Source organism: Numenius arquata, chromosome Z (genome assembly GCF_964106895.1).
Source record: "Numenius arquata chromosome Z, bNumArq3.hap1.1, whole genome shotgun sequence".
Lineage (NCBI taxonomy): Eukaryota > Metazoa > Chordata > Aves > Charadriiformes > Scolopacidae > Numenius > Numenius arquata.
The window spans coordinates 35,594,985-35,610,924 of NC_133616.1; the positions used below are offsets into that span (position 1 = coordinate 35,594,985).

General features: G+C 40.1%; 1 protein-coding gene across 1 annotated transcript in view; it reads left to right on the top strand.

Annotated features, from left to right (window-relative positions):
* The first annotated feature begins 1,285 nt into the window (after positions 1 to 1,285).
* CCDC171 (coiled-coil domain containing 171) overlaps positions 1,286 to 15,940 on the top strand; it is a 154,296-nt gene continuing 139,641 nt past the window's right edge. Inside the window, exons 1-6 of the mRNA XM_074166111.1 lie at positions 1,286 to 1,343; positions 3,304 to 3,364; positions 4,432 to 4,594; positions 10,860 to 10,998; positions 13,024 to 13,198; positions 14,021 to 14,202. Of these exons, the coding sequence (XP_074022212.1) occupies positions 4,446 to 4,594; positions 10,860 to 10,998; positions 13,024 to 13,198; positions 14,021 to 14,202 (645 nt within the window). The 5' untranslated portion in view covers positions 1,286 to 1,343; positions 3,304 to 3,364; positions 4,432 to 4,445. The remainder of the gene's footprint in view (positions 1,344 to 3,303; positions 3,365 to 4,431; positions 4,595 to 10,859; positions 10,999 to 13,023; positions 13,199 to 14,020; positions 14,203 to 15,940) is intronic.

The window sequence follows — 15,940 nt, forward strand, 5'->3', positions numbered from 1 at the left end:
TTCACATGTGCCCATTCTGTGCAGTATCCATCTGTATACTGTTGTCTCTGAAGTGACTTGTTCATCTTCTGGACTGTGTAGTCTCAAACAACCTGGTCATTTTTGGACTGTATATTTTCTAAGATTAACCTGGTCATTTTTGGATTATATATTTTTCTAGATAATCTGGTAATCTATGGACATCGTGATACATTTTTCTTCTTCGGATGCAGACCAGCGTTCTTTTAAGAGACTGTCTTACCGATGCTTTTCCAGATGTGGCTCGTGATAGCTCTAATACAATCTTGCTTATGCAAGAGGACACACTTATCTCAATCTCATGGTCTGTGGAAATTCAGGTCACCTATCAACAGTAAAAGAGTATGTCTAAAAAGTTATCTTTCAAATGACTTGTTACTAACATTTTAATGTGTATCTACTTATGATAATGTCAATGGTTGTTATTAAACACATTAAAATTATTTTAATTCCTTTCAGCTTGTGATACACTTTCCAGAAGAATACCATGCCCATTTTATTTTGTAGGGCGGATTTCATTCATCCTCTCATGCTGTCGTTGTTTGGCATCACAGATGCTTCCATCTGCGGCTTGAGATCTTTCACGAGACCCCTCCCACTGGTGCCACAAGGCAAACAGAAGGGCAGCGGTGGGCTTGTCCCTCCTCTCCCCCATTGACCCTGCTGTCATTTTGTCCGGTGGTCTTTCAAAATCATTACCCGGTCGTTTGTCTTGATGCCCTGGGTGAAGAACGTGCCGCCCCGTCCAGGAGGACACCCCAGTCTCAATCTGGCTTTCACATTACTCGGGTATTTCCATTTCCCGCAAATATATTCCCTCATACCTACTTTAGGGATCCCATATCCCAGTAACGCGTCTGGGATCGCCCAGCAAACATGCCCACAGGCCACCAGCCCTGGAGAAGGAGGGCACAGCCACCCTCCTCTCCCCCCAGGCGCGGTGCTGGGCGATGGGCTCCTCACCGCCGCCCCATGCCGGTGTCCACCGCGGGGGGGAGGGGAGCGGGCCGCAGGCTGCACCAGGCCCGACCAGCGGCCGTGTTGGGGGCGGGGGGCACCGGCGCGACGGAGCCCGCAGGCCCGATCCGCCACTGGGCGGCGGGGACCCGGGGCGGCCTCCCGTCACCTCCCCCCAGCAAGCGCAAGCGCGGGGCGGGGCGCGGCGGGGCGGGGCGGGGCGGGGCGGGGCGGGGGTGAGGGGAGGCCGCCCCGGGCCCCCGCCGCCGAGCGGCGGCGTTACCCGGGCTCCCCGCCGGAAGCCGCCGTTGGGGAAGGCGGGGCGGGGCCGCGTCCTTCCCGCCGGGCCTTAACGACGGCGCGGAGAGGTGGGGACGGGGCGCCGGCGGCGGGGTTCTTGGCGGGGAGGGCGCTTCCGGGGTCCGCGGCGGCGAGGTGCGGCAGTGTTAGTCCCCTCCGTCCGTCCGCCCGCCCGCGGCGACGGAGCTCGGTGCTGGGTTTTGGGGTGCGGCGGAGGCCCTGCGTCCTGAGGTGCCGCCGGGCCTGAGGGTCCCGCCGGCTTCCAGATACGGCCTCTGGGACACGGGTGCCGCCTGCGCTTAAAACAAGTGACATCTGTGGTATAAGCATAGTGACGTGTTCCTTTGATTTTTTTTTTTTTTTTTTTCAGCTTGCGTAAAATTTTTTGGTCGTTAATGAACAGGTTGCCCAGAGAAACTGTGGCTGCCCCATCCCTGGAGGTGTTCAAGGCCAGGCTGGATGGGGCTTTGAGCAACCTGCTCTAGTGGGAGGTGTCCCTGCCCATGGCAGGGGGTTGGAACTCGATGGTCTTTAAGTTCCTTTCCAACCCGAACCATTCTATGATTCTATGAAAATCTAGTGATTCTTTCGGCTGAAACAACTGCTGCTGAGCTTTTCTAGGTTCCAGTGCAGGAATGTTAGTCACACCTTGCTTTCTGTGCTTTAAAGTAGTACATCATAAGGTAATGGTTAGATTTCTTTTGAGTACTCTCATTCACGGAACGGTTTGGGTTGGACCTTCAAAGATCATCCAGTTCCAGCCCTGCTGCCATGGGCAGGGACACCTGCCGCTAGACCAGGCTCCTCAAAGCCCCATCCAACCTGGCCTTGAACACCTCCAGGAATGGGGCATCCACAACTTCTCTGGGCAACCTGTTCCCAGTGCCTCACCATCACCGCAGTAAAGAATTTCTTGCTTATATCTAATCTAAATCAATGGCCTTGCTAAAGTTAGTTAAGCATATTCAGAATTTCACGAGAACATGACGCAAGTTTTCTGGTAACACCCGTCAAATGCATTAACTCCTCAAACCAACACTTCCTGCACTATTTTGTTTAGTTATGGGGCTCCTACGAGCACTTCTATGCCACTTGAATACTTCTGTAAATGAAATAGCATCCTTTTTGGAGTGTATCCATTTGTGTGCTAGTAAACTAGCTGTTGGTACATATTTTATCAGAGGACATTTGCAAGTTCAAATTCATTAGCATTCCCAGTAAACATGCTTCAGATACTATTTTTTTCCCCTCTGTGACTTCAGAGCAATTTCAGGACTTTTAAAAAGTACAGAATGATGTGGATGTGAGAGAGTACATTTTGATTAGGTTTTGAGACTTCTGTTTTTTTTTTCACTGCAGTTATTGGTTGTCGAGTAGACTCGGTGAACTCTACTCTTGAGGTGAAAAAACAGATTTCTGAGAAAGTCTTTTAGTTGTACCTATTTTTTTTCTACTGTTCATTACGACATTTTGATATAGGTTGCAATAAAGCTTAAAAGCATGGTATGAAAAATTAGTTTCTCAGTGTTCAGAGCTACATCTTAATGTGAAGATCACGCACAATTGATAGAGGTGTAGTTTCCCATACCCTGATATGTTGAGTACGATACTACAAATATTCTGTCAGAGTACTTCTTCTGTCATGTAAAGTTGGAGTTTTTAGTTTGCGAGTTACTACTAATTTAAAGGGCTTAACATGTGCCTAGCAGTCGTACCACAGACATGTCTGTGCTTTCAAAATAAGGTCTTCAGCTGTTTTCTTAGTTGAGGTGGAAGGCAAGCTCTGTCGCTTTTTCTGGGAGTGTGAGTGACAGTTGTATGGTAGTTACATGTTTTGGGGCTTATGAACATGTGTGCTGAGGTGAATTCTGATGGGTAGATCTTAAAAATCACAAATGATACTTTATTATTAAATATTATTATTAAATAATTAAATAATTAAATTATATATTCTTTATTAATAAACTGAAGCAAACTGTTAACCTTCATTGTACTTTTCTTCTCATATTACTCCACTTGATTTTGCAGATACTTTGGAATAGCTGCGTGTTTGAATATAAAGCCGTATGATAACCCTGGAAACCATTTGGTATGCCTTTATATAAAAAAAAATAATAAATTTTAGAAATGATAGGTTTATTCTTGCTGCATGCTCTGTTAAAATTATAATTTGAAGCAGAAATGCATTTTTTCCTTTCCATATTTCTAGTACAGATTATTAGCTACCGAATGAACAAATTCAGTTTATAGTTACTATATTACACCAAGTACCACTGTGTTCATTCCAACAGAAATAGACTCTGGCAAACATGGAGCTGCAAGCCAGCGATGGTAAAGATGCAGTCCAGGCTAGTTTCTTGTTTTGGACTTTAGTATGAGCGTCCATCTGCTGTGGATTTCAAAAGCAAACCTTCGTGACTCATTAATCTTGACTACTGAATAGAGCTCATTCTTTGTGCTACCTTGCTTCAATTAATGGGAAGAACTCATAAATGGGTTTAATATTCATCTTGAAGTAAATCTTGGAATTTTTTCAAGGTCTACGTTATAAATATGTTATCTGTATTGATTTCTTTTTATCAGTAACACTAAATCAGTGAGTTTCTTCTAAAGGTGAGCTGAGTTATAGTTCAATTTGATATTCCTCCCTTATACTCCTACATATTGTTGGTATGTCTAATTCAATAAAAATACATTCAAGTAGAAAATTCCAGGTTTATGAAACAGTTAGAAGACTTGCTATGTTAAAGGCTGATATTAGACAGCAAACCTTGGATATTCACCTACTTAAAAAAATCATAATACACGCATTTATCTCTCTTAGAATTATTTTGAAGAGAAATAGAGTTTGAAGAAAATGAGATCCTCTTAGGAGACTACAGAATGTAGAGGAACAATCTACGCAAACGTAACCTTTTGTATTGACCTCCCTCTGAAAATCCTGACAGTGGATATTCTACAACTTTATTTATTTTTTGTCTACAATATCCAAGCTTATAGCAGCACAATTCTCTTTGTTGACTAAAACTGATATCAGATTACAGTGAGTGGTAATTGTTCATGCGACATAGTAGTAACACTGTTTGGTAAATGTTCGTGAGTGTTAACAAATGATTCTTATGTTGACAAATAAACTAAAGCAGGTCTCTGTTACAGGTTTTAATGTTTTTATGATATGGAAAAGAGTAATCTTGGAAGCTTGTCAAGTAGCAGTTGAAGATGATGTTCATTCTCCAGAGTTTATAGACTTAAAAAGCTGCATATTGAGCATCATGAGTTTGTCCTCTCCAGTCAGCTACGCTGTCACGGAAGCTAAATGGTGAGCTCCACTTGTGTATTTTTAAGTCTAGTGATATGACACATGGTTTTGTTGTTTATTTCTTAGATCCCCAAAATTAGGTAGTTTGGACTGAAGAAGAACCAGATACGGTGTCAGTACCTGCAATCTGTGCCATGTCAGTATAGTCATTAGATGAAAAGATATACTTGAAGGGGTGCATGCTGGCCATCTGATGTGCAAGAATTCTCACATGACTGTAGGATACACGACTTGGATATAGTGGGAGTTCCTGTCTGCAGTTAGAAATGCTGACCTGGGGTTACAAAATGGTTTTCTGCGTTAGCTGAGGTGGTAGAGGTCGGCTTTAAGTCTTGCACATGGCTCTTATTTTTTATAACCTGGTAAGTGCCTTGTACTTTGGCACAAATAAATTTAATTCATTTTGTTGATCTTAGCTGTGAGAGAGCTATTTGTCACTATTTAAAGTCTGATTATACAAAACTGCCAGTTATATAGGAACAGCAAAATTCCACAAATAGGAACTTTGGTTAGGAAATCAGACTGCAGACTGCTCCTTCAGCTGAGAAAGTTTAGCAAAATTCCACTGCTAGGTAATAAATGAAAGAGAATTTCTCTCTGTTACAAAATTACTCTACATTTTCTGCCAGATGTGGAAGAAAAGCTAGAGAAAAACTGTCTGCAGTGTTCTATGGTCACTGTAACTAACTGGTTTGTGAAGGGAATGTGAATTTAAAGTTTTTGAGTTCAAAAAAAAGTCATTGTGCAATGTAGAACTCAAAAGCTATTTCACCTGCTTATATGCTCTCTTGAAGATTCTTAAAGTACTACTAAAAATATTTTACATAAAAGCTGTAGTTGGTAAAATGCTTATTTTAGTTCAAAATCAGTGATCAAAGAAGTAGTTATATATGAAAATGGAAGTGCAAAACATTCTCTGAATTCCTGTAGACTGCAAATCGTACATGCTGTGAAACTTTCCAGGGATTTTGTGTGGCTTTGTCTTTGATTTAAGCTTCCAAGAGCTTTCTGCTTGTAGCAGTTCTACTTGTAATATGAGCGTGGAAGGAAGAACTTCCTACAGTAGGTATTATGAAGCTTTCATTAAGTACTGCATGTGCTGGTGATGCTGTGATGATTAAAGAAAATATCACAGAAACAAGGCCAATCTCTATTTTATTTGAAAAAAAATGGTTAAGTAGACAAAATAACAAAGTGGTTAACGTAGTAATAATTCTTCAGGTTTTTTTTCTTGTGTGTTTTTTTCTTTTTTTTTAAGTTGCTGATTCAATTTGGTTATAAACTAAGAACAAAAATAGGGTTTTCTGCTTTATATTTTAAATTTTTCAGTCATAGCACTGTGAGTTTAGAAGCTGTGCAGAAAATACTATTTTAAAAAGGTGTTTAGTGCTTTTTTCCCCAGTACTTGCTGTTGTTCTCTTGTGTCTTAATGCTTTTATGCATATTTTTCATTTCTATAACGTCCCTAATTTGCTATTACTTGTGATGTTTTGTAACTTGTTTGTGGTTTGTTGTTTTGGTTTTGTTTTTTCCCCACTGGTCCTATTAAGAAGAACAGTTAATCACATATTTAAATTTTCCTCTGAGTAGGTTTTATTGTATAGAGATCTCCATTGTGCTCTTTTTTTTTTTTTTCCTGGATAATTAATAGAGGAGTTGGAAGGAACAGTTTTCTTGAAAGCTGATTGCCATACAAACCAGTGTAATCTACCTAAATATTTAAAGGTGTTTTTTTAATTTACTTTACTACTTTACCAAAAGTACTCATTCCCTTGCTTGCATTCAGTGTGCTCTCCGTGCAAGAAGTATTAAATATCACCAGCTTTAAAGAAGCAAAACGACCTCCCTGCTGCCCGTGAACTAACAAGATGGCTACCCTTTCCATAACCCTTGTTTCTTTGCCCTGGTCCTCCCCAGATTTCAGTTTGAGTTCTGCTTTTCCCCCTAACATGTGCTTTGCTAGCTTTGGTGCAGTCTGGCCTTTAGCTATCTTTAATTGAGACTGATACATCTTGTATCATCTCTGAATAAGATGGCTTGCCTTTCTTTCATCTCTGTTTTCCCCAGCCACAAAAAAAATAAAGGTGTCCCAGACTTACTATATGATGTCCACAAACAAGCTTTTATATGGTTTACAGATGGTCCAGCTGTCCAGATCCTTCTTATTTCCTGATTTCCATATCTTCTTATTGCAGTAGCTAAGAGTTGCATAAAATAATGATATGTATTTTACTTACCTTATTGCTGATAGTTTGCCCTTTGAGTCATGTTGGTTCCTTTGGGTACAGTTCCCATAGTAAACACTGCAAGCTAATAATGTGTCTGTGGTTTTCTTGCAGTACATGCAGGTTTTAATGATCCTTATCTCCTACATTTATTAAATATATAAAATGTGTTAAGTACATGGCACCCTGTGGAACAATTACCGATGACATACAATTATTCTCATCTCATGGATGAAGTCCGTCTTGTTTTAAATGGAAATAGACTTAGTATTTAATAAATTCTAAAATATTTATAGGCTGCAGCTAAAAAGCTGAAATTTCATCCTTTGTTATTATTAATCCCTTTAAACGCAGCACTGAATCTAAATTAATATTCCCCTTGTTGATGACATTTGTGTCTTTTTTCCTAGTCACGTTATGTGAGAATACATACTATGAGGTAGAGTCCTAAGTTGTGGAAAATGTTAATGGTGCCTATGCACAAATCTAGGGGTAAAGTTGTTGTTTTTTATTTAGAAAAAGCAAATAATTACATTACAACCTGAAACCTGGTGGGACAAATTCCATCACAGGAGTGCAGCTACTGATGGCTACAGGCTGTTCAGAAAGGAAAGGAAGGAAGGGTGGAGGCGTTGCCCTCTACATCAAGAAAGAGCTGTCTCTGAAGAATAGCCATGAGCAGACTGAGAGCTTATGGGTCAGAATTAGAGACTGAAGCAACAAAAAGAGGCTTGTGGTTGGTGTCTACTACAGGCTACCAGATCAAGGGGAGCCTGTCGACAAAGCCTTCTTACTCCAGCTACAGGAGGCATTACATTTGCAGGCTCTTGTCCTGCTGGGGGACTTCAGCCACCCCAACATCTGTTGGAAAAGTAGCATGGTGACCTGTAGGCAATCCCAGAGACTCCTAGAGTGCATTGAAGATAAATTCTTAATCCAGGCAATAGACAGTCCCAGCAGAGGAGGTGCGATACTGGACCTCATGGTTACCAACACAAGCAAGGTCATCAGTGACATGAAGATTGGAGGCAACGTGGACTGCAGTGGTCATGCACTGGTGGAGTTCACAGTCCTGAGGGATATGGGTCAGGGGAAGAATAAAGTCAGGACCCTGAATTTTAGGAAAGCAAAATTCCAGCTCTTCAAGGAGTTAGTCAATAGGACACCCTGGAAAACTGCCCTGAGGGACAAGAGAGCAGGGAAGAGCTGGCAGATCTAAAAAGATGCTTTCCTTAGAGTGTTTAATCAAGAGTATTTAATCAAGAGCTCTCGATCCCCAGGTGCACGAAATCAGGAAAGGAAGGCAAGAGTCCAGCACAGATGAGTTGAGACGTGCTGGTCAAACTAAAAGGCAAGAAGGAAAAGCACAGGCAGTGGAATCAGGGACAAGTATCCTAGGAGAGGATAGGGACGCTGCTGGGTTGTGGAGGGGTGGGATCAGCAAGGCCATGGTGCATCTGTAGCTGAGCTTGGCAGAGGACACAAAGAATAATAAGAAGGGCTTCTACGGGTCAGAAAAGGAAGGTCAAGTAAAGTGTATAGCCTCTGATGTCCTCAGCGACTGGAAAAAGGGAAACATTGCACCCATTTTTAAAAAGGGTAGAAAGGAGGACCCTGGGAATTACTGACCTGTCAGCCTCACCTTTGCAGCTGGGAAGATAATGGAACAGATTTCTCCTAAAAGGCACATGTTAAGGCACATGGAGGACAGGGACGTGATTCAAGACAGCCAAACAGTTGTCTGGCCTCACCAAGAGCAAGTCTTGCCGGATCAAGCTGTTGGCCTTCTGTGGTGGAGTGACTTCCTCAGGGGACAAGGGAAGAGCTATGGATGTTGTCTACCTGTAAGGCCTTTGACACAGTTCCCCACAACATCCTTCTTTCTAAATTGGAGCTATACAGATTTGATTAGTGGATGAGGAATTGGCTGGTTGAATCCAGAGGGTAGTGGTCAATGGCTCAATGTCCAGATGGACATCAGTGATAAGTGGTGTCCCTCAGGGGTCTCCGTATGGAGACCAGTCCTGCTCAGTATCTTCATCAATGACATAGACAGTGGGATTGAGTGCACCTTGAGCAAGTTTGCAGATGACACCAAGCTGAGTGGTGTGGTTGACACGCCTTGAGGGAGGGGATGCCACCCGGAGGGACCTGGAGAAGCTCGAGAAGTGGGCCCGTGTGAACCTCATGAGGTTCAGTGAGTCTAGGTGCAGGGTCCTGCCCATGGAGTGGAGCAGCCTGTGGTATCAATACAGGCTGGGGGATGGAAGGTTACAGAGCAGCCCTACCGAGACGGACTTGGGGATACTGGTGGTTGAAAAGCTGGACATGAGCTGGCAACGTGGGCTTGCAGCCCAGAAAGCCAACCGTATCCTGGCCTGCATCAAAAGAAGTGTGGCCAGCGGGTCGAGAGGGGTGATTCTGCCCCTCTACTCCTCTCTGGAGAGATTCGACCTAGAGCACTGCATCTAGCTCTGGAGTCTTTAGGACAGGAAAGATATGGACCTACTGGAGCGGTTCCAGAGAAGGGCCACAAAAATGATGAGAGGGATGGAGCACCTCTCCGGTGAGGACAGGCTGAGATAGAGCTGGCTGGAGTTGTTCAGTGTGGAGAAGAGAAGGCTCCGGGGAGACCTTATTGTGGCCTTTGAATACTGAAAGAGGTCTTATAAGAAGGATGGGGACAAACTTCTTAGGAGGGCTTGTTGCAATAGGACAAGGGCTAATGGTTTTAAACTAGAAGAGGGTAGATTCAGACTAGATATAAGGATGTTGGTGAAACCTTCTTTTCACAAAGAGGGTGGTGAAGCACTGGCACAGGTTGCCCAGAGAGGTGGTAGATGCCCCATCCCTGGAAATATTCAAGGTCAAGTTGGACGGGGCTCTGAGAAACCTGCTCTAGTTGAAGATGTCCCTGCTCATTGCTGAGAAGTTGGACTAGATGATGTTCAGAGGTCACTTCCAACCCAAACTCTTCTATGATTTTAAATGCTGGCGCTCTTATTTCTGTAATTAATACTTAAGACTTCATGTAGATAAAAGTAATTATTTTAGTATTTTCTGTTCTGTATGAAGAGATGCCAACTTTGTGGTTAATTTAATCATGTTTCTTTTTATAGAACGTTTCACATTCAGGGATCCTGACAATGTGTGCTTTTGTGTGGAGCAATTAATTATTGCAGCCAGCCTTACCTATATAAAATAATGTGAAAAATGACATATATAAAATAATGTGAAAACTTGTTTTTAACTCCTGAAATAATTTAAAAGTTGTCCAGTTTGAAGTTACAATAATTGCACATAAGATTATTAAACTAGTTTATTTTAATTAAATAGGTAGTTTTATACTAATTTTTCACTCTACATATAAAGCTTGTTTTGATTATTAATTTTTCTTGTGGTGCTCAAGGGCTCTTTCTGCTAACTGCCACGTATATTTTCTTCTAACTGAAATAGTAGTGAAAATGAAGATACTGGGTATTTTAGAGGACTAGACCTTTCATTTGTATTACGTTAGTGATCAGTTGCTTGTGTGTAGTTTAAATGGATATATCTTTGAAGAGAAAATGTAGAAAAGTGATTTTTCTTCCACACGTGCATTTGTTTCATGACAGAAGTGTTTTTGAGATGGTAATCCATGTTAAAAAATGAGCCTTCCTGCAGAAGACAAACAAAAACTGGCTAGTCATTTTAATTTATGTGATTGGAATGAAGTTTTTTAAGCATCCTGAAAGTTTATTGAATCAATAATGAAGGTAATGAAAAATAATATAAAAAAGAGTTATGCTTAAATCAACTTTGATAAATTCAAAGTACGTATTTGCTTTAAATTCCTGCTGCTGTATCTCTCATATCTTGCACAATAAGCAATTCTATATAACCCTTTTTTCAAAGAGCAATAGTACGATAACAACTGTGTGGCACAATTTTACTTAACTGAATGTTTAGAACTTCAGGCTCACAATCTGATCACTGAAATAAGGGAGCACTGAAACTTCAAAGGAATGCTCATGTTTATTGAAAACATTCGTATTTTGCAGCTTACCTAATGCCAAGTGTGAGTCACAGTTACTACAAAATAGCAATGAATCAGAATTGGAGACTGCTGAAGATCTGAGAAGGAAACTCTGTCAAGCTAAGCAAGAAAAATTAGACTTAACTATTAAACACAATCAACAAGTAAGGACGTTTTTGTTTGCTGTGGTTTATCTTGGAATAAATGTAATTTTGTTTCATTAGAATAGTACTCTCGCGTGGTATATCAAAAGCACAGTCATTAGCTGATACGTAACAAGGGAGGTGGCACTGTACAGACCTCTCATACCTGTTCCTAGGAAATCTTAGCACCTCTGCTGGCATTGTTAATGGTTAAAGTTGCACCAAGCAGAGTGCAAATTTTCTGCAGGGAAAGGAGTCACTGCCACCACCAGCAGTTTGTTAGGTAAAATCATCTCGTGACACAAATAAATAAAAGCTACGGCTTGAATCTAGCCTCATAAAAAGATCTTATTTAGTTCTTGTTTATATTTTTTTTGCAGGGTATTAGAGTATCATTTTAATTCTGCAGAAATCATTTGCAACTTATAAATACAGTACACTGTTTTTGTGTGTGTATACACCAAATCCAGCTGGGATATCCTTTAGTGGTCTTGCGATGTGCAAATTTGCAGTTTCCAGTTAACTATAACAATGTGTAATGTACAAATACGGTGATGAGTTCTTTAGTAACTTCATACTCGCTAATGAGAACTTAATTCAGAGGGAAATAATTTACCTGCCTTACAAAGGTTTTCCCTGATGCTATTGTAGCAAACTAGTATTGAAGTAAAGTAGTATTAAGAAAGTAATTCATCTTTTCTTTAGCTTGAATATCAGCTTTCACAATAGGATACATGAGAAAAAGTGGGCAGTGATTACAGCAGTAGTTGTAGTCAGCTTTGGATTTCTTGCTACTAGGAATGCTTCCTGCATTTCCTAATGCCAATCTGGCAGCTGATATCCTAGTTTAAACTGTGCTGGTGCATAAGTATTATTACTACTATAGGTACCAATTCTGCTCTTAGCAGTTTGCTAGGGGCAGCTGATTTGGTGGGTTCTCATTCATCTATTCTGGGCTAAATCCAGCCAATAAACCAAGTCTGCTGTTCTATATCCATTTATTATTGGGGTGTGTACCCAAATGAAGAGATTGCTGCCTTTTTCACAATGACTTGCTACTGTACTGCACTTTACTCATTACTCTCCTGTTGCACCATCAACTGCGGGGCAATTTTAAAAACAGGATCCCTGGAATTACCTGGATTTAAAAAAAACAAACAACAAGCAAACCACCTCTAATGTTGAGAATTTGAAAGCTGGGGGTGTACAAGGATCTTTTGCACCATTTTGCTGTTGTGGTTTCCACCACAAAGGCAGGTGGCTTTTTAGTAGATAAACTACTTGAGAGACTGGGTTTTTTTTTTCCCTGTCCATTTACGGTATAGGTACAGACACTGGTAGTGCTGAAGTTACCTACGTGTGATATTATTGAAGTCAAGAGGCTACTTTGTAGATTTTCTGAAGAAATACGTATTTTACGTTCCACCTTATTGTGTTGAAATAGCTTGAACTTTATTTTCTGGACCCCGTTTTTGGCAGCAATGACTAGACTATGTTTCTTAATCTGGATAAGATCACTTTTTGAAGCATTTTCCATTCTTAGTTTGTTGTCAAATTTAATAGCATTCTGTTTGACTACTGAACATTATTGGACTGAATTTTATGTTCATATATGCACTTGTGAGTTATTACGTATTTGATAATCTAGCATTGCAACATGACTGTTTTTCTAAGTGTTTAAATTTACAGAAAGTTATCAGAAAATTGCCTGTGGAATACAATCTGTTGCTGCAGCTTTTCCTTTGAGGTGCAGGAAGATGACAGAATTATGACTTTTATTTTCTTAAGGTAGTGTATTTTTGGAACACTGGAGGGATATGTTTAACGTACGTGAAATTCATCTAGGAATAGAAACAGTTTGCATAAAAAACAGTAAAAGTACTTAAAATCTGCAAAAATGTGCATTTGAAAGACTATATTTCAAATTCAAGTGGAATAAGAAGGCAGCTGTAAATGCAATTCAAAATGTCTTTTAAAAATGTTCTGTAACATTGCATTTTTTCAAAGGAACATTGTTGCCAGTTTTCTGAAACATTTATTTTCTAGCTATCCAACTATGAAAGCCAGATAGTCAAATTACGGTCAGAAATTGAGAAAGGAGAGGCTGCTCGACAGAATCTGGAGTATGAATTGGCAATTGCCAGAAAAGATGCTCGTCTGAAAATGTATGCTGCAGAAGAGGAGTTAAGGGATGCAAAAAACAAACTTGTGGAACTGCAAGGTAAGTTTCAAAAAAGCAAACACAGAACAAAGGCTAAGTCAGTTCCAAGTCAGGAAGACAAGAGAGCAGCAGTGACTTAATTAAATTTTTGTACTTATTTTTTTTTCTTGGATCTCACCTTTCCCATCTCTTATCCATCTATTTTTGTAAACTTGTAAGAGTTTACAAAACACTTGCTGTCTTGGGTTTAGCAGGTTGGTTTTAATTCACACATATCAACCCTATTTCCTCTTGCCCCTTACCTTCTGTTGTTCCCTCTTTCACTGCTGTCCTTGTGCAGAATTGTAATCATGGTGGCTGTCTCCAGATCTTGGTTAGTGCTGCGTCTAGCAGTTCTTTGTTTTCCATTTCAGGGGAAAAAAAAGAAAACAAAAAGTCCATCCCTGTTCATTTGTTTGCACTGTTTTCAACAACTTCTTTTCAGAAGTTCTCATCATACTGCTTCTTTCTTTTATCTTTTCAAAGCTTTGAAGTTTTTCACTGCTTATGTCCGGTTTCTTTTCTTTTCATCTTCTCATCATCTTTGTATCTCTTTTTATAGGTAATGGGACATGTATGTTGTGACAGTAGTATGTGGAAGGGAAGGTTTTTACCTATTTTAATTTATAAAATCTCTATAGCATTCCTATGTCCTTGTGTGAAAGATGCTGTAGGAACACAAAATTTGATTGGTTCTTTGTAGTGAAGGAGGTGCCCTCCAGTGCTGGAAGTGTAAATGTTCTACAGGATATCACAATACACACAATCGTTACACGTTTTTTTTTCTGAACATGCTTTGTGATGCTATTTGTCTTCTTTCTTTCTCTTTTCTGTAAACAATAGTATTGAAAGAAAAACTTCAGCAGAAAGTTTCAGAGACTGAGAAAACATTTCATATTGCTCAGCAGAGGTGGAAAGAACAACAGCAAAGACTTGCAAGTGAGAAGGATGATATCCGAAGAACTTGCAACAGTGAATATGAATTGCTTCTTAAGGAAAGAACCAAATTAGAAAGTGTTTTGCAGGTATGATGTATTAATAGTTGGGAAGTTGCATGAGATGATGGCTGGAACCATTTAGTTGCAAAGCATGTGGTGGGTTGTTTTTTTTCTGCTTTAAGGAAAAGATCCTCCAACTACCTAAATACTGCAGAATATTTCTGAAGAATATAGCTTTATAAAATTACACTTACTCTGTCACAGTCTTTCTTACTTGGATGGAATGTGTTGTGGCTGATTTTCGTGGTAAATAGCTAAACCAAGTTACCAAGCACAGTGGTAGTGAGGCCCATTTGCACTGTCATGCAAAGCTGAGTTAATAAAATCAGGGACGCCCAGCACCTACCTCCTGACTCAGTTTCCCTATTCCCTCCCCCAGTTTGATATCTAATAGCTCGTGAACATGAAATAATACAGAGATTACCCACTGTCAGGGAACCCCATTGTACGTTATTCGCTCCATGCCATATATGAAAAATGACCATTGTTGGAAATTCTGCTGTTTGGATAGAAAAAATCATTTAATACTAAGAGATGGCCTTATGAAGTGTTTCAGACTGTGTTTTTAATCTTCAGTTAATTCATTTCATGGTATTTAATGAAAAAAGTATTTTTCAAAGTTGAGTTGCACTGGTATGCATTAATCCCTGAAATGTAAAATGTGTAAAAAAAATTAAAAAATGAAAATTTTTTTACACATTTTTATGCAGTCAAGCTATTCAAAACTGAATTATATTTCAAAGAAATCTAGTAGTATTATGGTGTGGAAGAGCTGAGTTAACATACCCAACTTTTACCAGCTCCACAAGGACACAAACAATTACACAACTATAATTTAATAATTTAAATCTTTCTGATTGACAGTTGAATTATCTTATATCTTAGCAATGTAATAATACCAAAATTGACAATGTATCCAGCTATAGCTATCCTTTATGCTTTTAAAGAAGTGTAGTGCAGAGGCTCTGTTAAGGCTAATAGCCATTTACTCATATGTGTGACGTGGAGAGAACAGATTGCTACTAGGTTCAATTTCTTTTATTCAGCAAGACTTCATCTTTCTTTTTTTTATATTCCCGCTGTCTTTTATAGCTCCCTTTAAGATGTGGCAGACTTGTCTCAGTTGGTCTGGGGATTGGTCAAGCAGTAGGAAATTAGCCTTGCTTTCTTCCCAGCTCCAAGCCTGGGATTTTGCCAAACAGCCTTCCCAAATGACACAAAACAATCCTTATCTGGCAGCTTGATAGCCAGGTTCTGACAGCAAACCTACCTCTTGTACTATGTTGTGGTGCTGTTGGTCAGATTCTATATGGCACCTGTAGGAGCAGTACTTAAAAAAGCAGGGCAGAGAAACCCTTAGTTACATGTATTCCAAAAGTACTGCGTACTGAGTTGTCAGCTGTTTGTTTGAATGCAAGATCTGGGAAGAGAGGTGCAGTAATGAGACCTGAAGTATAAATCAAGTAGTGTGTGGATACATAGTGTTTCTGTGCATGTTGTTATCATAATGACCAGGAGCCCTGATGGTGGAGAAGGCTCCGACTGAACTGGATTTTCTCTGAATGAAGAACAAAAAGGAAGTTCCCTTCTCTCTCCTCTCTCCAGGAATTTTGTGGATACGTTTAACAGTGCTTTGAAAGAAAAGTTAGGAGAACCATAAAGGAATAATTAAACAGGGAAAAAAAAAAAAAGAGAAAGCCGAGGAAAAATAGGCTTTCAGAGAAAATCATGAGTTGATTGACAGATGACACCCCGAGGTCCTTCT